General features: G+C 39.5%; 1 protein-coding gene across 1 annotated transcript in view; it reads left to right on the plus strand.

The window, feature by feature from the left end:
* Positions 1–272: 272 nt before the first annotated feature.
* The window catches only part of LY75 (lymphocyte antigen 75), a 44330-nt gene continuing 19902 nt past the window's right edge, over positions 273–24700 (plus strand). Inside the window, exons 1-19 of the mRNA XM_069020841.1 lie at positions 273–411; positions 2626–3000; positions 3895–4068; positions 4322–4486; positions 5057–5167; positions 6800–6940; positions 8505–8693; positions 9374–9531; positions 10381–10491; positions 11710–11798; positions 12154–12326; positions 12513–12709; positions 14067–14209; positions 19795–19876; positions 20467–20538; positions 21944–22067; positions 22912–22947; positions 23209–23384; positions 23974–24038. Of these exons, the coding sequence (XP_068876942.1) occupies positions 330–411; positions 2626–3000; positions 3895–4068; positions 4322–4486; positions 5057–5167; positions 6800–6940; positions 8505–8693; positions 9374–9531; positions 10381–10491; positions 11710–11798; positions 12154–12326; positions 12513–12709; positions 14067–14209; positions 19795–19876; positions 20467–20538; positions 21944–22067; positions 22912–22947; positions 23209–23384; positions 23974–24038 (2663 nt within the window). The 5' untranslated portion in view covers positions 273–329. The remainder of the gene's footprint in view (positions 412–2625; positions 3001–3894; positions 4069–4321; positions 4487–5056; positions 5168–6799; positions 6941–8504; positions 8694–9373; positions 9532–10380; positions 10492–11709; positions 11799–12153; positions 12327–12512; positions 12710–14066; positions 14210–19794; positions 19877–20466; positions 20539–21943; positions 22068–22911; positions 22948–23208; positions 23385–23973; positions 24039–24700) is intronic.

The following is a 24700-nucleotide window of genomic DNA, read 5'->3' on the forward strand; positions in this document are numbered from 1 at the left end:
TACTTCAGTGTGTTTGTTAATTTTAGGTTATTCTATTCACCTTTTGCCCTTTCTTCACTTCTAGCACCTACACTTTCCTTTTTTTTTCATCTTCACGCTCACGTTTTCGCTCGCGACTTCACTTCCCCCGCCACAGCCCCGCTCCCGCCGGGCCGGCCCCGCCTCGCCCCAAGCTCGGGGGCCGCTTTCCTCCTGGCAACAGGTGACGCGCGGCGGGGCGGCCAATGGGGCGGCGCCGGCGGAGTCGCAGCCGGCGGCGGGCGCGGCGCTCGGGCACAGCGAGCCCGGCAGCGCGGCCGCTCCGCGCAGCCTGCGCGCCGCGGGGGACGATGGCGGGTGCCGGGCGCTGCCTGCGCGCCTGCGGCCTCGCCTGGCTCCTGCTGTGCTGCGCGGCCCGCCGGGACCCCGCAGGTAAGCCGGGTGCCCGCCGGGCGAAGGGGGAGGTGGGGCGCGGGTGCGCTGCGGGCGCGGCGGGTCCTTGAGCGCCCCGGGGGCGCCTGGGCGGGTGAGGGGGCGCCCTGACGGGCCTTCCGCCCCGGCGGCTCCTTCGGTTGCTGCGCTCGGTAGTAAAGTCCAGCTGCGTGGAAACAACCTGGGAAACTTAAAAGGAGAAGCGAAGAAGGCATGAAAAAGCCCCGGACCTCCCTCCCGGACCGTGCGCTTCGCCTCGGGCGTCGCGAAATCCGCCGCCGCCCGCGGCTGCCACGTTCCCGGTGCCCGCGGTGCCGAGGCCGCCCTAGGCCGGGCCGCGGCCTTTGGCCTGACAGCTCGGAGAGAGGAATCACTCGAGCCCGGGCAGTTCCTGGCAGCGCGTCCCGCCCTCGCTGTTATCCGCTGCTTTATGAGCAGTGAGACAGCTAAGGAGGCTTGCCCTGTCCGACAGGAAGCAGGTGGAAAAGTTTCACGTTGAGGAAATTCTTGTAAGCCAAAGCCACTAGCCTGGTCAGAGCTGCTGGAAAACAAGTTGAGCTCTTCACTAAGTTGCACGTCAGTTTTTTTTAATATCCTGTGATAGTAACAGATTCAGGTTGGTAGCTGAAGATGTCACTGAAACTTCATGGCCAGAGCATTGAACTGGAATAATTATTAATAAATAGCTGCACAGGGAAGTTTGGTGAGACAACATCAGCAGGTTTTCCAGGGAAATTTTAAAAAGTGGTTTTCCACTTGATATCAGCATGAGAGTTGTGGACAAAGAAGTGAAAGAAGACCTGAGAAGTGGCTGAAAACTTGTTACAAGAAATAAAAAAGAGGAAGAAAAGTAATGAGGGAAGAATAAAAAGAAAAACCAGATACAGTGCTGAAAAAGCACCGTGTTGAAGTATACCACAAAAGCAGGTTTGGTTGTTAAAATGTCTTAGTTAATAGGATGAAATAGATAGTTGGTTCAAGCGTCACTGTAGTAGGTGGCTGACTCACAGATTCTTCTTTACGGTGTGAGCAGCTAGGTACTATTTAAATACTGTTTGCCACTTAGAGAGTGGAAAATTCATGGGTATTCATGGGCTACTGGGAAGTAGTGGTAAAATTCACCACATAACATCACTGAATATTTTCCTTCCTGTTCAGCCAAACCTATTAGTAAGTCATAACAGAAAAACACAGTAGGAATGTGATTGACAGTGCATTACTATTAAATACAAAATACTACTCAGCAGATTCCTTATTTAAGCAGCAGAATAATAGCCTTGTGGGCCTGGGACAGCCAAGGTCCGTTTCAGCCTGATTAGTGAAAGTTCTGTACTGTGGAGCCATCTTTATTTTGGCATAGTAAGAGTTTTAGGGCATTTTTTCATGGGTCACTCAACCTACTGCTGCTTGTCAGAAGTGTTCTTATACTGGCAGCGGTGTTAGCTTGCATTAGTAGGGTGATTCATATATTCTTTAAATGGTATACTGTGCTTTATCAACTTCCGTTTTTCTCTTTAATTGCAAACTACACCAGAACTGAAAACAAAACTCATCACAACTGAAAATGAAACTAGGGTCCCTATAAAATTTTTAAAATTATATTCCTAATCTGTTATGTGCTGTCTTTGGTGGGATACTCATTCTAAAACTCTCTCCTCAAAGCAGTACCAGTTAACTTACTAATACTGCAATTGCACCCACAAACTGGTTCACATGTAAACCTCTCATGCTGTGTACTATATATTATACACGGTTTAAAAAAAAGTGCTTACTAAGTGAAGATTATTATTAATTATGTTTTATAGGGTCTGTTGTGTTTGTCGATGTGTTTGTTATTGTGTTTGCAGATAAGCACAAAGATAAGATTCTTTACCAAGTAAGCTTGCAAATTAATCAGGGCTGATGCAATCAGTATATGTTAAATATAGAGGAAGAATGCTCATCACTAGAATTGGATTTAGAAGTCTCATTTTGTCTCTCCTCATTTTATAAAGACTTTGAAAGAGATCTTTTCCCCCGGAAGTTACTCACTAAAGAGCAGAAAAATGCACTGAATGTGGTTTCTGCGAAAGAGGTGGTTTAACGTATGAACAGCACCTGTGGTACTTTTCTGAAAGCATTTCTCAGAATGTGATTACCCTTTTAAAAATGAGCTTGCTGTGAAAATGATACTGTATCATAGCCATGTGTGGATATTTGTTTGTTCTTATACAGGCAATGATGCTTTTACCATTCGCCATGACAAACAGAACAAGTGCATACAAGTTAAAAACTCGCTGATAGTGATAGATGACTGCAGGGACACAAGTGAAGCTTTATGGAAATGGGTATCCCAGAATCGCCTCTTTCACTTGGGGTCCAAGCAGTGCCTGGGACTTGATATATTCACCAAATCACTGTCTCGCCTGAAAATGGTTGATTGTAACTCAGAGTTAATGCTGTGGTGGCGGTGTGCTGATGCTTCCATCGTTGGTGCATCTCAGTACAAAGTGACTATCAAGAACAACTATGTGACTGCAAGCATAAATGCAACAGACCAGTGGAAAAGCAACAATTCCTCGAGCGATATATGTCGGTATCCCTACCATGGTAAGTAGGTTTGCACAAGGGTTTGGAGATTCTTTATTTGTTAAGGGCTTTTTGAGTATGTCTGTGCCAATAAGTTCTTAAAATTAGTTATGTGAAAAGACTGATGAGTAAAGCAATAGAATGTTGTGCTGTAGAGAGGCACTGATATTCAAATATGAAACTTCAAAGGTTATTAATAAAAAATAGCAACACAACTGCAGAAGTTGTGTTACTGAGTGGCTTTCTTAGCAGGTTGAAATCTCCCCTGCCCCCATATTTCAGTGCAAACCTATTTAATTATGAAATACCAGCCACTTTGTATCAGAACTGACACTGTCCTTCTCACCATGATGGGAGTTTTCCTGTTAGCAGGGCTTGAGGATGTTTTCTTTGCTGGTAAGCTATACAGTCAGATTCACAGCGTGTTGCCAGCTCACAGCCTGCTGGACTGTGAGCTTTGGTATAGTAGTGTGTGCACTTGCCATGGAAGCCAGTCTTGTCTGAAATCTCATGCTTGCTGGAAGAAGTGGTGAAAATGTGCTTCACCTTTTCCCTCTTCTGTATGTGTTGATTGTTAAAGTCCTTGTTATGTAGGGTTCTGTGCAAACCACCTGGATTTCAATAGGACAATGAATTATCTGTAATTTACCAGGATGGGGGAGACAAGTTTCTGCTGTTTCTCAGAAGAATAAGTACAGAAAAATATTTCTCTTTATGTAATTTTTCTCAGTTCTGGCATTGCTGTATATTATCTGTAACAAGAAGATAATGGTATTTTAAGACCACAAGTGTGATTTGCATGCTTTTAGGTTAAGTATGTCTGTGATGAGCAGTAACACTGATTTGCTGTCATTTCCATGTCTAAGAAAGGGAGATGTATTTACTTCTTTGTTTTACTTCTTTTTTTTTCTGCAGAGGTTTATACCAAAGATGGCAACTCTTATGGTAAACCCTGTGAGTTCCCCTTTCTGTATAACAAGGTGTGGCATCATGCCTGCATTCAGGATGAAACACATACGGGTGGGAAATGGTGTGCCACTTCTGAAGATTATTCTCGCGATGGAAAATGGGGAATCTGCTTACAGCCAGGCACGTTGGGTTTCTAAATAGACGTCTTAAAAGCATTCTGTCCCTTCTGTTATGTACAGCTCCGCCTTTGTGTGTCTGTTCAGCTCTGTAAAAGCTTTTCTGTTGCAGTGTTGACTTACTCTGCAAGTATTTGTGATGACCAATATAAAAATCAATAGACCTTTAGTATTATATTCAAAAGTTTTTCTTTTGAAACTTTCATAATGTTTCTGTATAGTTGTAGTTAAAAGTACCTTCTGCTTCCTTTAAACAGAGGATGGGTGTCATGATATCTGGGAACGTGATCCAGGGTCTGAAAACTGCTACCAGTTTAATACACAGTCTGCTCTTTCTTGGAAAGAAGCTTATATTTCATGTCAAAGGCAAGGAGGAGATTTACTTAGTATCCAAAATGCATCTGAATTAAGTTACATACAAGGTAGGTGTAATTATTCATATATGAATGTTGGGAAATCTTTATAAAGTGGAGGCAGCAGTTCAGTTTCTGTCCTAAATCTCTGGGTAAAACTTGATTATACTTTAAATATTTTGGCATTCATTTGTGTAGCAAAACTAAGGTGCTAATCTCATTTTAGGGAGTTATTTATCTGTATGATTTCATTATAGAAGTTAGATGTTCATATTGTTAATGAGGAATGTCCCCAAAATCTCAGATACATGCCAGAGTAGCAGTTGGTGTTTTAGCAGCATGTTACTCTCTTGTTATGATATTGTCCTCACTGATATTCAGTCTTGACCTGGAGAAATCATCCAAGTGCCTTTGGGACTACAAAACCAAAAGAGAAACATCTGAAAACATTGGGAGGGAAGGCTTGTGTGGATGAATTAATTCCTCCTCAGTTCAAGAAAGTTTGCATGTCCAATTACAATAGCAATCTTTCTTTCCTGAAATGCATGCCATTTCAGATGGCATTTTTAATTTAAAGGAGACCAATAAAGGATGAGCATTTTATATTCATTGTTTTCTTTAAAAAAAAAATGTCTCTAGCCAAGGATGACATTGCTGAGATCTTCTGGATTGGCTTAAATCAGCTGGATGTTTCTGGCGGTTGGCAGTGGTCAGATCACAAACCTTTGAATTTTCTCAACTGGCATCCAGGTACTGATATTTCTAGTGATACTGAAAATATTCACAATAGTAACTAGTATTACTTTTTTTTCCATCTCATTCCATTTTCAGAAGCATCTTTTCCTCCTAGCCATCAAATCTTTCTGTTCTCATTTTATATTTGTGACTGATTAGGTTAATAAGTCTCTGAAAAGATAAAACTTAAATGGTATTTTTGAAGTCTATTTTAGCAAAGTATCCACAGCTTTCCTAGCTGCTAAATTTCTCCTTCCCCTGACAGAATGGCACTGATGTCCCTCAAATGTTGTGGTTGTTTATGTATGTGCAAGGACACATGTTACTTAGAAGCTTAACTTGGGTTTTTAAATTTCAAGGTTGCTTAAATTTGTTTCAAGGTGAGGATGAAAGAAGTATAAAACCTTTTTTAATTACTCCAAAGATGCTAAGTAGGATTGGTGAGGCTATTTGGAATTTTCGGGATGAATTTGTAATGTTCTCACAAATCTGTAATGAGTCTGTGTATTTGGGAATCCCAGACTAACAGTCATCAGGAATGCTGAAGCTGGTATTCTGTCATTTAAGCTGAATTTGAGCTTTTTGAAGTGGAATTCTCCTTTTTCCTTTAGTTTATAGAATAGTACTGCAACAGGAATTCTGTGAAAAGTTGAGAAGTGGTTTCTGTTACTTCTTTGATAGCTTTACTAAGAAATTTCTGTGGCACTTTCTAAACGTGCTCTGTCTTTTGGAAAGGTTAAGAACTTTGCTGCTTGTACTATTGACTGCACCTTCTTCTGGAATTGTGATCACTGTAGGACTGTAACGCAGAGCTAGAGGCCAGGCTGTCCTGAGTTACAGTGGCATAATTTAGTCTGCAGTCATGGCAGACATGTCTACCCCTCTTGTGGAAATACTTACTGGTGACTTACAGGAATTTTGATACCTGCAAGTTGTGCCGATTACTTTTCCTTTCACTTTACCCCTCTGAAAAGAGCCTGGCCCTGTCCCGCTGCTCTCTTTCAGATCTACCCTGAGCCTTTTTTCTGTGAGCCTGAACAAACCCAGTACAGGGGGAGTGGGGGTGCTCTGTGTAGCCCACAGCCTGGGTTTGCATTGAGGCTCAAAGAAAAAGAAAGTCAAAAAGTTTTATTAGAAAGGGAAGCTGAAGACTGCAAAAAAGAGTTAATCTCTTTGCTGTTTCAAATCTGGAGCCTTGTCTAAGGTTTCTGTTAAGGTAAGGGTTGTGGTTAGCATGGAGAGAAAGTGCAGAACTGTGTTTGGAGTGAGAGTGGAAAGGGACTGCCAAAGGAAACTGAGGGCTGCAAAAATGGTTCTCCCCTGAGATATTTCTAGTCTGGGAAAGTGCTCGGCCAAGGGTTTGTTGTATTGTAAATAGAACATTCCTCCTGGTTCTATGATTAAACATTGGAAAAGAAGTCAAGATTCCTTGATTCTGAAACTTTCTCTCTTAGAAAAAACATTCTGTGGGACCTGTGGTAGGACAGCTGCCCTCAATTGGTGCAAATTATCTTCTTCAGATAAAAGGTGCCATGCTATCTGAAGAGTGTTAGTCTTGTATTGAAAACCAGTAGTAAAAAGAAGCAGTCACTTCCTTCACTGTTTGATAACTTGTGCTGTTATGTTTTTATTTGTTCCTGACTATAGATATGCAGAGTTTATCTCCACTGGATGGGACAAGTTGTGTGGTGATGAATGCTGCTTCCGGTCAGTGGCAGAGTTACCACTGTGGGACTCAACTTCCATATACTTGCAAGAAGTCACTCAATGAAGTTCCAAGCATTCCAGGTAGGACAGTTTGCATTTTTGAGTTCTATATGTTAATACGAGTGTAATGTTCACTTATGGAGTCTTTCTTTTCCCTCCCAAGCCTTTTTAGGCATCTCTGCCAAAACATTTTCACAACAGCTTTGGATTTTTTAGCAGAGCAGAAGCAAGCTCTGTTTCTTCAGTGTCAAGATGATGCATCACAAACAGTTTTCATGTTTTGCAGCTTTCTCATTCACACATAAAGCATTTTGCAGCAGTCCTGCCCTTTTCATCACATTTTCCTCCATGGCTTGTGCCTTCTTTCATGTATTACTGGAAGTCTGGAACTGGCAGTTGCACCCCAAACCTTTCAATCTTTGCTTTAAGCCTGTTTCTCTCACTCTTTGTGTGTATTGACATGAAATGGGACTTACATAGGTCTTGGATCAAACTCTGTTGAACTCAAATAGAAGTAATTAAATAACCTTACTGTTGTTTGAAACCAGGCCCAGCACTAGAAATCAGAGTGCAAGAGTTGGTAGCTTGCTCAGTGTGTAATCTTTACTGGATCCATAACAGCTCTTAGAAGATAATAAATCACTTATCCTGACCTACACACATCCACAGAGTCCTCCAGTGTTTACAGTGTCCAGCTGTGACATATAACTGCTTCCATGCTTTTGGCCATTTACCTACACCTGGATGTCCAACCCTTCCTATATCCATAACCTGTTCTTCTGTATGTGCTTTGGCCTCACCCAGTTCCCAGGGTCCAGTTTGCAGGGCTCTCCTGCAAAAACTACTGAACAGTAATTGCCCTCAAATGACGGGGAGGACTAGAGCACAAGGGGTGTGGAGTGTCTCTGACTGAGGCATGTTCTCTCCAGCTCCCCCTGGAGAGGTGTGTGCGTTTGAGGAAAAAATCGTAATCAGTTTAAATTTAACTGAACTAGTTCAAATTTTGCAGTGATACCCTGAAAGCTGGTTTTCAGTCAACAATTCTTGTCTGTTCTCTGGCTCCTCAGTGGGGTATGTAGAGTTATTACCAGTGTTTATATAGAGTTTTATTCATTAAAAACCAAAATTCCTGTGGTTGAAGGATTTTGTAGTGTGTTTTGAACCAGAAAGGCTATTAGTATATACCTTTTCAGCATCCATTAAAACTAGCTAGAATTCTTGAATATCTTGAGAAGAAAAATATTTAAAATAAGCATTTGTTGAGTTGTGTGATTCTTTCCTGTAATGAATTAACTTGATTTTTCTTCAGTTGCTTTTGAAATCTTGCTTCCAATTGCTTCTGAACCTCTCACACTAAGATTAGCCTAATGTAATGCAGTCCTGCTTTTTACTTTCACTCCCACTAACTTCTTTCTCCTTCTACCTGCTTCATGGCCCCAAAATATTATGAGTTCTCCTAATGCTGCATTGAAGTCTATTTGCTTGACTAAGCTGTGACCCTTTCTTACATGAGTTCTGAAGAGATGTGAACATGTTCTGATTGCTGAATTCTGGCTGTTTCAAGGTGCTGCTGAATTTAAAGCCGACCCCTTGCACTAGCCAATGTAAAACAAAAGCCTCTAATTCCATTTCTCTTCATTATTAGTGTTTTGGAGACACTTGGATACTCGCTGTGATCTGGGCTGGCTCCCCCATGACGGCTTTTGCTACATGCTGATAAACAACCAGGCACCTTGGGGTAGGGCAGAGGAGTTGTGCAAAGCAAATAAGAGTAACCTCATCAGCATTCACTCATTAGCAGATGTTGAACTGGTTGTTACAAAGCTTCATAATGGTGAGTTGGGGTAGTTGTAAAGGTCAAGCATCAAGTGCTGCACACCATAAATTAAAAACTGCTTTCCATGTTCTAGCATACAATTGTCATAACCTCTAGCTTTTAAGTGTGGGTGTTAATGCTGAGCTTATACTCAGGCTGGTGCTGAATGTTTCTGTGCAGATCCAGGCCCTCTGGATCTGGTTTAATCTATTAATTTATTTATTTACCACAGTAACCTACTTCTAGTTTTTTTAATACTTTGTGCTTTATTTTCTCATTCAAAGAGAATAGTAGATAGCTGGGTCACTATTTTGAGTGACTGAACTACTAAATAGTGTCAGTAATGTTTAGTGTTATGTCTTTGCCTACACTTTAAATTTGGTTGAGGGTTTTTTTGCTGGTGTGTTCGTTATTTCTGTTTGTTTGTGGTTGGGTTTTTTTCCTGTTTGCTCCTTCTCTGTGAAACTTACTCATAGTCATGAATATAAGTTAAGGAACAAGATAAGAAACCTACATTACGGTTGTCTCAAATACCCTTTCTCACTGTAAGAAAAATAATGTTGCTGTACTGCTGCACAGTATTTTTCACTGCTGCACAGTATAATGATGAAAAAAGATTTTTGGTGATAACACATTTCTTTCCTATTAGTTTGAATATTATATTGAAACAACAGTGTTGTCCTCATTTTAAATTACAGATGCTGAAGAGGAAATGTGGATGGGTCTCAGGAATGATGATGTGCCAACCTTGTTCAAATGGTCAGATCGCTCGCCTGTGGTTTTTACGTACTGGGATCAGAATGAACCAAAAGTTCCCTTTAACAACACTCCTAACTGTGTGTCTTATTCAGGCAAGGTAGGAATACAGTGTTGAGTTTGGTTTTTTCATCATAGTAGAGGCAACATCGGTGTGTGGGAAGGTCAAGAAGGGGGATGAAGCAGATAGCTGATCTTATTTCTGGAATCATCTTTAAAATACATTTTTCTGCAAGCAGATTTCTTAGAACTTGGTAGCGATGTACTGCAAAGAATGGCAGAAATTACTCTTAGCTCTGAGACTGCCACATTGTTGGCTAGACAGCTGGCCTTGTCACTCTGTACTTTGGGTTACTGTATTCTTGCATGTCTCTGGCAGAAAGGTAGGAAGGAAGGAAAATCTGGGTTCAGTCATCTCATAGACTAATTTTGGTCACCCAGTCTGAGGATGGAATGTTCTAAAAAGGGTGTTGGTGTAGGAAGGCGGTCACTAGGAGTGGGAAGCAAGCTATATCCCATGTATCCCATCCTGCTGATGCATTAGAAAAGTGGAGCACCCATTTGCCTGCTGTGTGATCAGCCTGGCACTGGAGCTGGTGCTCAGCTCCCCTGACTTATCTCTGAGCTGCTTCCACATTAAGCTGAGCACACTTCCTGCCTGCTGACAGCCTGCTGATCCATTCCTTTCTTGATCTAAGGGAGTTGGCACCACCCTGGCCTTTTCTTTTCCTTTTTGGATGTGATCCAGAATCCTCCCATCTCCATGTGTGTCAGCTTTCTCTCTCTCTTCCAAACATGTACTTGTGCATATAACCCAGGGCATCCCACCCCAATATCTGTGTTAGAGGCATTCTGGCTTTCTCCTCTATGGAAACAGCCCCTGCAAACATGGAAATTGAGAGATTGTTAGAACGTATAATACTTTTTTTTTTTCCTTTCATTCTCACAGCTGGGACAGTGGAGAGTCAAATCCTGTGAAGAGAAATTTAAATATGTTTGCAAGAAAAAAGGAGAGATTTTGAATGAAACAAAATCAGATAAAAGTTGCTCATTGGAAGAGGTAATAGGAAGCCTACATTTCTTTTATTGTCATTTGGTTCAGAAACCTGCTTAAAATCACTTACTTCCTCTACTTCCATTTCTTTCTTGTCCATTCAGTAAAATCTGTGAATTTATACAGCATGAACCAAATTTCATGTTCTCCTAAGCAGGCTCTGGATGTACTATCAGTCTGTTTATTGATTAAAGTAGTATCAACTTGGACCCAGGAGAGGTTGTATTTTATTTATTTATTTAAAAGAAGTTGATTTTAGTAGAAATGTTATTGATAACATCATTTATTCAGTCATTTTTGCTTAAATTATGTTTTAAAATTTAGGATAAGCACTTTGCAACATAAAGATATGCAGAGATTGTTAACTGAGATTGTTTGTTACACTTCATTGGCTCTCATTTTTGTTCTGTGACTTGAATAAGGGGGGAGGTTTGTTTTTTTGTTTAGGTTTTTTATACAGTATGACGTGTTACAGCATAAATAAAGCTTAAAAAGAAGTCTTTTGTCTTTTGAACAAGCTTAGGATGGTATTGCTAGCTACTTCAGAGTTACTTGGTTCAGTTTTGTGTCACATACTGTTTGCAACAGGAAAGATGTTTACCCCTTATCTTTCTTTCTGCACAACCTTGAGGTATTCTTTTCTCTGTCTTTTCAGACTTCAGCATGTGGAATTACAGCTTTCTCTGCTGTTCAGATGCCAGTGGCATTGTTAGGTTAGAAAAGAGTTAACACATTAATGTTCCTTGAAATCTCAGTGTAAATATGGGGAGAAATATTGGAATAATAGAGAAATTTTGTAAGTTCACACATTTTCAGTATCAAGTATTTTTCTCAGAAGTAAAGAAACATTAGCATATGCCTTCCTTACATTCTTCTGTTTGAATCCTGGCGTTGGTGGAATAGCATGAAAACTCCTATTGTTTGGATAGGACTGGGCTGTTGCCCTTGTGTTTCTCTCTGTAAATGCACATAGTGGTCAGAAGACTGTGCCCAGGCAAGCTAAAACAGTGGTGTATTTCATTCCTGTGGCTGCATTATTTTTTACAACTGTGAATCTGAGAGTTGATGATAGTGGACCTTGTATGTGACACAGTGGATTTCTTTCTGGTATATGCTGTGCCAGCTTGTGGGCACCAGCCAGTGTTGGCAATGATTTCTTTTCTCCTGTAGGTAATGCCTAAGTTAGGTTATTTTGTATAAATGTGGTTTTTGTTCTCTAACCAGGGATGGGAGAGACATGGAAACTACTGTTACAGGATTGATAAAATGGAAGTTTCATTTGGAGCCCAGTGCAATCTTACAGTGATGAACAGGTAAAGCACACTTGTAATTTATGAGCAGGTTTAACAGCACAGTCCTGGAGATAAAACCAGAGATTAAAACCTCTGTATGCCAGCTAGTGGTTTATAAAGATAAAGCAGAGAGAGAATTGCTTTTGCCAAGAACTAGCAAGCTGTGTTTTCCATGGCGTGAGAATGGTAAACCTACAGTGTGAAACCTTCATCAAAGTATGAAAATTCCCAGCCTGCTGACCCCATGTTGAATATGGATGGGACTGCCTGGATGACTGCCTGAACTGACTCATGTAGTAATATCCCTGGTTTTAAAATTGTCTCAGTAGTTTGGTATCTTTCAAATATTGACTCCGATTAATCTGTGAATTTTCAGATTTGAGCAAGAATTTATAAACAGTCTAATTAGAAAACACACCAAAGTTGAAGAAAAGTACTTCTGGACCGGTTTGCAGGATATTAGCCAGTCAGGAATATATTCCTGGGGTACAGTGAATGGGGAAAAACCTGAAGCTGTGACATACACTAACTGGAATTCCATGCAACCAGGTAAATTTGAAAACTAAAAAACACATAAAAATACTGTCCTTTTACATTGAGCAAGCATTGGAGTACCATGTTACAGAACTCCAATAATGAAATAATGAAATAAAGTAGTAATTCACAAATATGTCAGGTTTTCTTTTGAAAACCAGCCAATAGTTTTAAATATGTTTTTGGTGGCTTTAATTTCAGAGTTTTCAGGAGGATGTGTGGCCATGTCCAGTGGAAATTCTCTTGGAAAGTGGGAAACTAAGGATTGTAAAACCACTAAAGCATTTTCTGTCTGCAAAAAATATATTGGGCAGCCCAAGGAGCCAGAAGTGCTCCCAAAGCCAACTGATCCCTGTCCCCCTGGGTGGCACAATGGATCTGGCCTTGCCTGCTACAAGGTAAAATGTTATTCCTGTTTGATGTTAATTGCTCATTACTGTCTTGGAGGAAGTGAGTGATCAGCCATTTTGTGGGCAGAGCTGCTCTGGAGGGCACTTTAATGGTGCTCCTCACCAGGAAAGGGAATTGGTGTTGATTCAGATTGACTGCCTGCAGATATTGTCACACATCATCATCTGCCATTCCTGGAAGGTGCATTGTGCCTCTTTGTGGGCAGCTGAGTGGGGCAACAGCGCTGGCCCTGTGCTGCTGCCTCAGGAGCTTGATGCTGTCAGAGGGTGCTGTGCCTGTGTCCTCCCTGCTGCCCTCTGGCACACACAGACACCTGCACAGGGAAGGAAAGTGCTTTGCATCACTTCCCCTTTTCCTTTTCCTTTCTGTACTCTTAGAGTATGGATAGGAGAGGTGGGATATTCTCTGGTTTGAATATGGATATGAAAAACCATTCAGCCTCAGTTGTATTTTACTGTTTTGAAGTAAACATTGGAAGCAAGCAGCTGTGCTGTTTAGCTGGAATGGCTTGAACAAATTTATATTTAGAAATGCAGGTTTTTCCCCTCCTATTAAAAATTAAATCAAGTTAAAATGGAGGCTGTTCATTGGATTATTTATTCATCATTTTTGGACTCAGTGTCTGCAATGAGCTGTCTCTTGTAAACAGCTCATGTAGCAAAGTGGGGAAACCCAGCCTGAGTAACATGGGTGTGGGCAAGCATCCCGAAGGGATAGGTCTGTGCTGCTGTGCAGCATAGCTGTCCCATAGATGATGGACATGACAGCTGGCCCTGGCAGATTCTCCACAACTGTTGTTGACCAAATGCAGCATGTCCATGCAGAGAGATCCAGCTGATGGGAATTGTCTTGGACTGAAACCAGGGGGATCAAGTGGATGTGGTAGCTGAGATGTATGAGCCAAACTTGCACCTCTGATGCATACAGGTAGCCAAGGGTGTGCCAAAGAACTTTCTTCACCTGCAGCAGTCAAGCCCAGTTTCAGTGAACATTAGGCTCTGTAGTTCCCCATAAATTTGGATGAACAACATCCCTTTAAACTTATAACTTGACTTGCAGTTATGGAATGAGCTGGCTGGTGGTTTCTAAAATCTTTCTGGTAAAGAAAAACAGAGGAAGTCTGTCATGTGGAATATGTTGTGTTTGAACAAATTTTGTCAGCTAAACTTCAGAGTCTGGCTGTTGTCAAACAAACTGAAAGAAAAATTGTTAAAAAGTCAAGTTCTCTCCCTATGGAAATACCAGTTATTAAATCTCAGGTGACCATATTTTAGTAGAACAAGAGTGTTTTAAAAATACTGCCACGTGTGTCATTTTCTGCTCTGACATTTGGCTGCTGTGAAGTTCTTCCACAGTGAAAGAGTGCTGCGAACCAGGACCTGGGAAGAGGCAGAAAGGTTCTGCGAAGCCCTTGGAGGCCATCTGCCTAGTTTTAGCCAGTCAGAAGAAATCAAAACACTTCATTCTATCCTGAGAAAAATGATCAGGTAACAAACTAGCCGTGTTCTAAGATTTTGATTCTGCAGTGGATCACAAATGCTGCTGCTGACCCCAAATGGCAAATACGAGATAGTGTGTGACAACTATGTTTCCCACAGAACAGCTAGATGTGGCATTTGAACTGCCTTGCTGGAAAATGTCAAGGGAGTACAGCTTGGGCAAATATTTCACATTGCTAGAGGCAGCACAGGAAGAGAAATTTATGTAATGGAAGATGCTGAAAGCAAATCTAAGTGTTGTTATAATACATTTTTCCTTCGCTGTGTTGAACTTTGGCACAGCTAGATGGTAAATGTACCTATTCTTTACTGGTACATTCTTTAGAGATGAGTTATCATTTCAGTTTTTCAGATATGTCTCATTTTTATTCATGAAATGCTTCCTGACTAAACTGGGTGCTAACTTCTAAAAATGTGAATAATGTAGTGTCCAGCAATCTGGTTGGCACAGATCCTATTTGGCATAGTTGCGCTAACACTATGTGGGCATTAGATGGGTGTGCTGAGTTTTCTGGTATCAACAGATTAAATGCTAAATAATTTATGAGTTTAAACCTTTATTTTTAATCGGATGAGCTGTCACTGCAAAGCTTTATTAGGCATTGGTGTGATGTCAGATCCTTGTGTAATATGTTTTTTTGATTGTCAGTCTGTTTTTTCAGAACTTTTGCCTGCTTAAATTCAAATGCTGCCAGTTATGTGATCTAAATTTTTTCATCAACAAACGAAATCAGGATTATTTCAGAAGCTGCCAGCATACAACACTGTGATTAAATTTTAAAACCTGATGACTGAAGAGGTGCCTTCTTGAGAAACCAGTGAACTTTTTTTAGAAGTGCACAAGTCATGAAAATTACTCAGTGTTTATGTTAATAAGAGGCAAAACCAAACTTGTATGCTCTATATATAGATAGTTTAGCTTGTGTAAAAGCCATTTGTGATTCCTTCGCTAAACTGGCTGAAGTCCCAAAATAAAATCAGTGCACAAATCATTTCTAGCTGTATTAAATGGTTTTGCAGTTATGAATTTTGTTTTAATGCACCTGACTATGAAATGTGAATAGAGAAGCAACATTTTATTTTCCTACAAGTACTTGGAACTGCTTTTCAGCTTGCAGACTGTCTGAGGTATTAATGATATTTTCTGTTAGGAATTTAAAGGTGGACACTTCTGTCTCTCCAGGGAGTCAGTTGACACACAATGCTCATGCATTTCCCATAGTTCAGAAATTTTGAACTTAGTCTGAAAGTAGTTAAGTCCCAGTATTTCAGTATTATTCCAGCAGAACTTAAAATGAGGGGCAATATATTGAGCCCGGTATAAGTTGACTCTGCAGTCAGTGTTGCAGTAACTGCTCATATCAAATACAACTGAAAACACAGTATTTTCATCTGGGCTAACCCCTTTTTGAGCACTTCAGAACATTCTGAACTGAAATACTACATAATTGATATTGCCTGAGGTATTTTAAATAATGTTTGTTTAGATAACATGATGAATTGTTCAAGATAGTTATGCTTTTAAATTACTCAGAGGTGTTGATCACATAAAATATTTTGGAGGTCAAATGTCAAGGGTAGTTTATCTGAAAATCAAGCTCATTTGAGATAGGCGATAGGAAACCATGTGAATTATTTCACTGGGAGAAATCATGCTAAGGTGATATTAGATGTGATTAGCTGCTGGAGTGTGCTGGCATGCAGTTTGTTCGTGTTCCCTGTATTTACTCAGTGCAAAGTCTGACCTAAAGCATTCATTCAGTGCATTCATTTCGTCCTGGGGAAGGAGCCACACCTCAACTCTCTTGGTTTTGGGTTTTTTCCCCTTGCACAGTTCTCTGGTGACTCATTGAGAATTGTTTGTTTTTAAATGTTAGCAAGAGTCATTTTGGTTCACCAGGAAAAGGGCAGCTTGCCTAGTCCATTCTGTTCTTTACTCAGATTCCACCTTAGAGTCAAATAAGAGCCAAAATTGCTCCAGCCAAGTCAGGCTATTGCCATTGGAAAGGAAAATAAAATTTGCCTGCCAACCTTCTCCTGTCTGGAAGAAATAGGAGATAACCTCTTTTGACTTTAAGGGACATGATACAGGCAGAACCGATCTGGTTCAGTTACTTTCGTTCTTCTTGGACTGTGTTTGTGAGCATTCTGCAGCTTACAGCTGACAGCAGTGCTGGACACAGGGAGAGAAATAGCTTTGACTGGGCAGAAGTAGCATTTCAGTGAGGACGCCTTACTGGAAAAAAATCCAGGTTGCCTTTTATATGAACAGCTCTGCTGCTATAATTGTTCTGAATCTAGAAAGCCTTACAAACACTTGAGTTTGAAAGAAAAAAGTCAACATAATGGCCAAAACAGCAATAAAGCTGAGATGCAAGTTGTAGTAATTGAATTAATTCAGCTTCTCTTTCTTCCACTCAAGAGCAGGTAATCAGCAGGGTGTGATTTAGCTAGTGCAGTAGCCTGTTAGTGCAGGCAGAACAGGGTGGCCAGATGGGCTTCATGCAGAGTTTTAGGCCAGCACTGCCTAAGATTAAATAGTGCCTTAAATTGCACCATTAAGGGGTTGGGTTGGTCCAGATGTATACCTTGCCTCTTGTCAAGAACTAGGTTGACCTACAAGCAACCCCAAAAACTTCACTTAGGCTCTTCATCTTGTGTTGGAGCTGACATAAAGGACACAGAAAATAATTTTCTATTTTGGCAGTTAGAACATGATTAGAAAAATTATGGGTTTATAGTCCCTTCGCAATCTGAGCTCTATTTATTCGCTCCTGTAGTACTTTGACTTTTATGAATGTTTAGTTCTGTGTGAAAGAATCTAGCAGGGATTGCTGGAGGTTTAGGGTCTTTCAGTGTCAATCAGTGTGGAGTCCATTATAAAGCCCAAATTGCATGTATGTTTTAGTTTAAAACTCAGGATACTTCAGGTTTTTATAGGCAGTTCCAGGAGTGTAGCTCAAAGGACACCCTGTCACTGAAAAATCCATTTTGATACCAGTCCACAGGCTGAATTTTAAATGCTTTGCAATGAGGAGACAGATACTTGAAGAACAAGCAAATTCCTTGCTGCAAGCTTAATTGCAATACAGAGTCTTAATTCATCTTTGTCTTAAATAGTTGGTGCAATTCTTTCCTGTGATGAGATGACAGTATAATTTCAGAGGGTTATCAGAACGCTTTACTGAAGCTTAAAAGTACTGTCAGGTGTAGTGTACCAGTTACTAAATTACTCATGGTCATGTCTGAACAATTCCAAAGGAAGCAAAAGAGGCACATTAATGTGTAAGAGCCCAGTCAGCTGAAAACATTGTTCTGTTTGCAGGCTAGTAATTGTAAATTTGGGAGATAAGCTGGAGAAATTCTTGACATGGCACATTTTCTGTTTTCAATTTATTTATTATATAAAAGCCAAATACAAATTGAAAGAGTTGGAAAAATTGCTCTAGAGCAATTGCTCAGGTAACTACTGCAAATCCTTTAGAAATTAGTGTCTCAAATGTTCTTTTTAGTAGGTATTCCTGTGTGGTGATCAACTGCTTAAACTGCACTAAATCTGTAGGTTACAATTAGGAGGGGATGTCTCCTTCCTAATTGCAAGAACAGCCACAGAAAAATAAAGTCCTAAAGGCAAATAGCCAAAAGTCATTTAGCTGCTTGACAGCTGTGAATGTTTGGCTCACAGTTTTCCCTCTGCAGTGATACGGGGCATTTAGGCTCTTTAAAGGCTCCTTAGTTGTATTATTAAAAGGATTGATCAGTATGATAAAATCACACTAGAGTTATCACACTTCTCACCAATGTCAGAAAATTATTACTGGAGTTGAGAACAAAGAACAAAAAAATTAGATCTGTTGATGGCTGATACTTTTCTTCCTAAAAGGAACTTTACCAAATAAAATACTGTTGCCCTTCTTGGATTTCACGTACTTAGCTCACATACCCCAGGCTAAGCTGTTTCTTGGTGCTGCACCACCAGTATTTTCAGAGTGTTCAGAATCTTTATGGTGATATGTGTGGAAAGCCAGTGGCACAGTCATACCAAAGACTTCCTTAATATTGCCCTGGGATTTCATAACATTGCTTATGTGGGTGAGCTTGAGTCTGAGTCCATTTGTCTGGGTAATACGGTAATTTTCATAAATTTTCGAAGTTCTGACTTCAAATCTCTAAGTTTGTCAGCACTACCTTCTGGGGAGCCTTTTACAGACTCTGACCTCTGCTGGTCAGATGTCTGTCCAATTTTGAACTTACATTTATTTCTGAGCCGTGGTTCCTTCAGATGTGATGTCCTTTTTGCTCAAATCACTCCTCTTCTTGTGGATTTAGTCTCCTAAAATATTATAAAGAATAATTATATCCTTTCCCTCTCGTTCTTTGGGAAGACTAGACAAGAAAATCCTCAATCCTTATTAATAGTCTAAACTCTTAATTTCTTCAAGTGTCATGTGTTCCTGCTCTGTATTTGGTGCATCATGATGGAGTAGTGCTCCTGATACGGTTCTACAGGAGCCGTGTACTGTGGCATCAATGCTTTACTATCGCTGTCAGACCACCTTGATGAGAGTGTCTTTTCCACAGCTCTTTTGCAGTTGGGTTTCATGTAATCTGTGATTTTATAGAAAACTCATGGTCTTTCTCCCCTCTGCTGCTTCCAGCTGATACTGTCATTCAGAGAAGTGTCTGTTGACTTTCTTGGGCAGGGTAGCGGATTGGAGTGCAATATCATAAGGTTCAGTACCCCACACAAATTTGAATCTTTGAGAACTTGCAGTACAAAACTAACCTTGCAGTTGGACTAGCACCTTTAACTTTTTTATAGCATCTTTATATTCATCAGCAAAAGAGTATGGTAAAGGTTCTTACTGCAGATTTGAGTATTTACATTGTAAACCTGTTTTTTTCAGGTCATTTTGTATCTTAGAACACAAGTGAAATTTTAGATTTAAGTGTCTGCTGCTTTTGAAAAATGAGGAAGCAAAATCTAGGAAAACACCCAGTTCTGATTGGACTAAAATTTCTGTTGCCACTTGTTCATGCAACCATTGAAGTCAGTGTTGTTAGGTGCTCATTTATGTCTACATCTCATTTATGAAGGTGCGTAATTGAAATACGGTTTTGCCCAGGTTTAGTGTGTTTCTGTCACTGACAAAGTTAAGGGAAACATGCCAGTTCTTTGAATAGAAGCTTTTGTGTGGTTTGAGGAAGAGTGTATTTGAGCTGATGATATTTGAGAGATAGCCCAAGGTGGACAAAAGAAAGGGAACCAAACCGTATAGACACTGTGTGTGATCCTGGAAGAAAAGTGTAGAAAAGAGACCATTGTATCAAGTGACAACTGATGAAGTGGTGATGCAGCCCACAAAGGAATTACCTGTTTTAGTTAGGTTTTCTTCTGTACAGAAGAGGTCCTAGCCCTTATGTCTATTTTCTCTTTGAACTGCTACAACTTGCAGTAGTAGAACCTTGGTTTTGCTGCTTGGTCTTAAGTAATGCCATGCCATAGGTCAGTCTTCCTATTAAATGAGCTGAATCATATGCTTGGTGTAAGATTGTATCTTGTTTATTTACAGCAATGACAGATGGGTCTGGATTGGAATGAATAAGAGGAGTCCTGATTCTTTGGGAACCTGGCAATGGAGTGATAACAAACCTGTAAGTTAACTTTTAACCAGGAAATGTCATGTACTGATTTGTTTCAACTAGGACTGAATTGAAAGTAAATTGATAAATATTTTAATTAAAGTATGTCAGGTCTTTCAACAGATTAATAATTCAGAAGAAGATTGTGCACTTAAGAGCTGCCATCCAAGCAGATTTCCAATTAAAAACATATCTTTAATAAGGTTATCCTGATTTCCATCTCCATTATATTAAAATAGTTTCACAGAAATATAGTAGTAAACATCCAAGAGCTAGTAGAGAGAACAAGGTGTCTTCATGCCACAACAGAAGGGAGGGTTTATCAGTTAATTTCCTTGTTATGTCAGACTTTTCCAAAAATATCTTCTTCACTGTAATTGTTTCGTTTGGCTGAGATTGGGAGTTCTCCCCTTCTCCTTCCTGCCCCCCCCCCCCCCCCCCAGGCAGATATGGAGACTCAAAACTGAAAGAGTAGCTGTCATTCAAGACCTAGTTTAATAGTAATAAACATAATGGGATCCCAGGTTTGAATGGTTGTCTCTTGGGATTGCCTCAGCAAAGTGTCAAGTGCTGATTCTTTCACCCTGTCTATCATCCTGTAGGTAACCAGTGTTGTTATGCCACTTGAGTATCTGGAAGATGAGTATGATACAAGAGACTGTGCTGCATTAAAGGTTAGTTGCAAGGTTTTTAATAATGTGTGTTTTTACTTGGAAGTACTTGGAAAAAATACTTTTTCTAGTTGTATACTGAATTTAGGTTTAGATGTTTTCTTAGTATAGTGAAAAAGCTGTAGTGTTCCCTTTATCAATCTACACTTATTACAAACTTTCCCTTAATCAAGTATTTTTTTATGAGCCAAGTGCTGTGCTAATGATAACTTTTCATAGGACTTCTTTTGAACCTTTTTAACTACAAAATATTTTAGTCACAGTGCTATTCTGTATTGTATAATGCCATACTATGGATCTCTTGTATATTACACATAATTCTTAAGGATGTGTCATGGAGTCTAAAACAAAAAAGCACAGAGAGCCCTACTTAACTTTTAAAATCTGTATTAGCTTTTCTTAACTGCACATTAAGAAAAAGTTTGAAACCTGAAAAAGGGAAATGCAGTAGCCAGGATACAGCATATGTTTGTGTTTATTGTGTGTATTTCCTTGTTTACTTGTGAAATAGACTGTACATGCTGTGTTGGTTTCTAATTTCAAATGTCAGACCTCAGCTTGATTCCTGATTAAGCTCTTCAGTACTTAATTTAGTCTTGATGGCATGAGTTTTAAAATAGCCTTTAATTTTTCTGAAGTATCATCTGACTTTTTGCTTGATCATTCCAGTACCTGCCATCCCTTTTAACCTAAATAGAACCACCTCTGCTTTTAGGATTTACTGGGGGAAAGGATAATTGCATCCCTGTGCTTCTGTTCACAGCCATTTCTCTCATTCGCTTCTCCTGTGTTCATGACCCCAGACTGAGAAGCTGGTCAACATTGGGCTCCTAAAATTTTAGACAAAGAAGAGCACTTTGAAGGGAATGCTGTGAACATAGTAACTTTCCTACCTGCCAGTTACAGATATGTTCCTTCACTAAATGATAAAAAATTCTCCTTACTGGAGAGACCAGCAAGAGTGAAGTCAGTTCTTCAAGCTTGATTGTAAAAAAAAATCTTAAATAAGAAAGATTGTTTCTGTGTCAGTTCAGATGGTTTCTTCTTTTCAGCAGAAATGAGAATCATTTCAGGGGAACGAGTTGCTTGTGTAGATAATAAACATTGATGAGAACCTGTGCACTACAAAAACCCTGAGAAACATTATTGCTAGAAAAGACTTTTAAGGCATTTGTATGTAGACTGACCTTAAGCCCTCTACGTAATTGCTTCACAGCATTAGCTAACATGGAGAGTTATAGTTGAAGTTACAGCTTTATCTGCTCTTTTATTTGCAAAATAAATTGTATGATTAACAACACAGTAAAATACACTGACTTTGCCAAAGTATCTTTTTAATACAGTTTAATTTTACATTTCAAAGGCCTATGTTGTACTGACTCAGTTCTCTGTTTCTACTTGTATACAGACCTCACAGTTTTCACGGAGATCATTTTGGAGATTTTATTTCCATGAAGGCAGAGACCTGGAATTTTACTTCAGGCCTTTTGATTGTGAAGCTAAACTTGAATGGGTCTGCCAGATAACAAAAGGTAAACTGCAGTTACATCCATTTATTCATATAAAAAGTTTAATACAATGAGTTGTAATTATTGCCCCATAAAAGAAACTTTGGAAATGATATTTTATTGCTTCCTCTCTGAACTGCTGGGAGTATAGTACATGAAATGTCTTACTGGTGTCACATACAAACAGATGTACACTTAGAATATTCAAAACTAGATCAGAAAATGACCGTGAGGAGGATGAAGTATCACTGTTTCCATATTCTTTCTAGTCCCCTGAAGTGAGAAGTGGTTTTTTGTGAGGTGATATAAGCCACTGAGTTGCAGCATTTGTGGACTTTACTTAATCTTTCTTAGTGATATTTGTTACTAAATCAGCAGATATCTTGGGTGTACAGTTTGCTTCAACCTTAGGTGAGCTAGCCTTGTTCTGGTAAAACTGGTGTGCCAGCTTCTCATTGTAGTGAGAAAGAGGAGCGGGAATACAAAAGAATGGCGTGGCACATCTGCACAGATTGAGGTTTTTCATGCAGTATGAAATGTAATCCAGTAGACTTTTACATTTCAGTTGTTCATTAAAAGGTTTTTCAGGGGACAAAACTTTCTTGTTGGTGTGAGATACTGATGGATATACTACTTTGATGCTTGAGAGATAAAAGAACCTCAGATGTGTAAGATGGAGGTATGCAGTACTTCCATTAATTTCATATCATCTCATTTTAAACTATTAAACCTGTGTATGATTTCACTCTCCTTTTTTTTCCATCACGAATACTGAGAAGTATGAGTACTAACCATCACTTCTATTATTGATGGCCACAGTCTTGTTAGAGGGTGAAATCGGTGACTTCTCCTTTTTTCCTCTGGACAGGTAGCACTCCAAAGACACCAGAGTGGTATATACCAGGTAAGTGGACTTCTTTTGTATTTTTCCACTATGTATATAGGGTTGTTTATATTCAGTATCTTTCCTTAGTTTTGTTACATTGCTACTGCAATACCTGTTTGATACCAGGAAAGGTTATGACTGATTTGATTTTGAGAGAGTTCAAAATGCAGAGTGTTGACTCTTCCCAGTGTCAAATTGAGATTTCTTAATACATTCAGAAAAAGAAAGGATTTGTTTTTCAGACTTTATTCTTACTCATGTGGTATTTCTTCTGTGTAGATGAAATTGGAATTCATGGAGCCCCGCTTGTTGTTGATGGAGCAGAGCTATGGTTTGTACCAGATAAAAACCTGAGCTACCAGGAAGCTATTTTCTACTGTCAAAAAAATGATAGTGATTTAGCCTCTGTGGAGTCTTACCCAAAACTCAGGACAATACTATCTCAAATAGAAAAGGTAAGGGGGTGTAATCTGTTTTCACAGTTACTTTTCATTGCAGGGAAATTTACTTGCCAAATTTTCCAATATAAGAAAATGTTAATCCTTAATTTATTTTTTCCCTGTTGGCCTTAGTGGTTTTCAATTGTACTTAAAAGGAAAAGATGAGATAAAAGAGAATTATTTTAATGGTAGTCAGGTAAAAGAATTTTTAAATTTAAAAGTAGGTTTAACAACACTAAAAACCCCCAAAACTCTCTGAATGGTGAAAAAGTGTCATAGCAGGACCACCATGTAAGCATTGCATTGTCTGAAAATATTTCATTAACAATGGTGCTGGTTCTTAATTTTATGCACAGGACAACATACAATTTTTCACCTGGTGAGAGGATTTAATTAGAAATGCATGGTGGTCTGATAGGTTTTATTGAAAGGGGTTTGTGGTGTTCATAGCATGAAAAAACATTCTTATAAAGCATCTGAGAAAAACATTTCAACTTTTAGTACCTCGATGACTAACTTTGTCACATTGTTCTATCTTTGGTTGAGTCAGGAGCTCTTTCTCTGTGGGTTGTAAAATACTGGGTTTTGTTCTTTATTTCCACAGTTATCAAACAGTGAACAGAAGTGGTGGCTGAAGTTTATTGATTATGGCTACAGCTATCATTCACCGTATGTAGAATAATTATGAGATGCTTTATTGTAAGCTTTTTATGAGATGCTTTATTGTAAGCTTTTTTTGATGTGCTTTTTAGGAATTGTTAACTAGAATAGTTAATTAATAGTAATTTTATTATAACTGAATGAGTAACCCGTGTGTGTCTTATCAGAGCCTCTAGATTTTGGGCTGTTGGACTTAGCCATCTTAGTTTTGTTGTGTGAATCCTTGAAATGTGTGGTCCTAGTAGCTAACGTATTCCCTTGATCTTTGAAATGCTTACATCAGGGTTTTAAGCCCACTTCTATGTTCTGTTAATACTTGGAGAACTGGCAAAAAAAAATGCCCAGTCTGTTGACTCTGAGGATTGAGGAATACCCAAAAACAGGGAACCAGAAATTGGTTTAAGACATCACTCTTTTAGTTAGGTAATGCCAAATTCTTGGAGGGCTTTTCGTATAGCCTTGTAGAGTTGGGATGACTCTCAGCAAATCTTGCATCATTCCTTTCTTGGCTGCAGAGAAGATTCATTGGCTTCCTGCAAGGGAAGTCCTTCACTTTCCAAAATACTATAGCAATGTACTATTGTGAAAAGAAAACCAGGGCTATTTCCTACTCCTTGTCCTGACAATGTGTTGTGATTGCAGCATGGTGATAAATAACCTTATTCTGCACA

This window comes from Aphelocoma coerulescens, chromosome 7 (assembly GCF_041296385.1).
Source record: "Aphelocoma coerulescens isolate FSJ_1873_10779 chromosome 7, UR_Acoe_1.0, whole genome shotgun sequence".
Classification (NCBI taxonomy): Eukaryota; Metazoa; Chordata; class Aves; order Passeriformes; family Corvidae; genus Aphelocoma; species Aphelocoma coerulescens.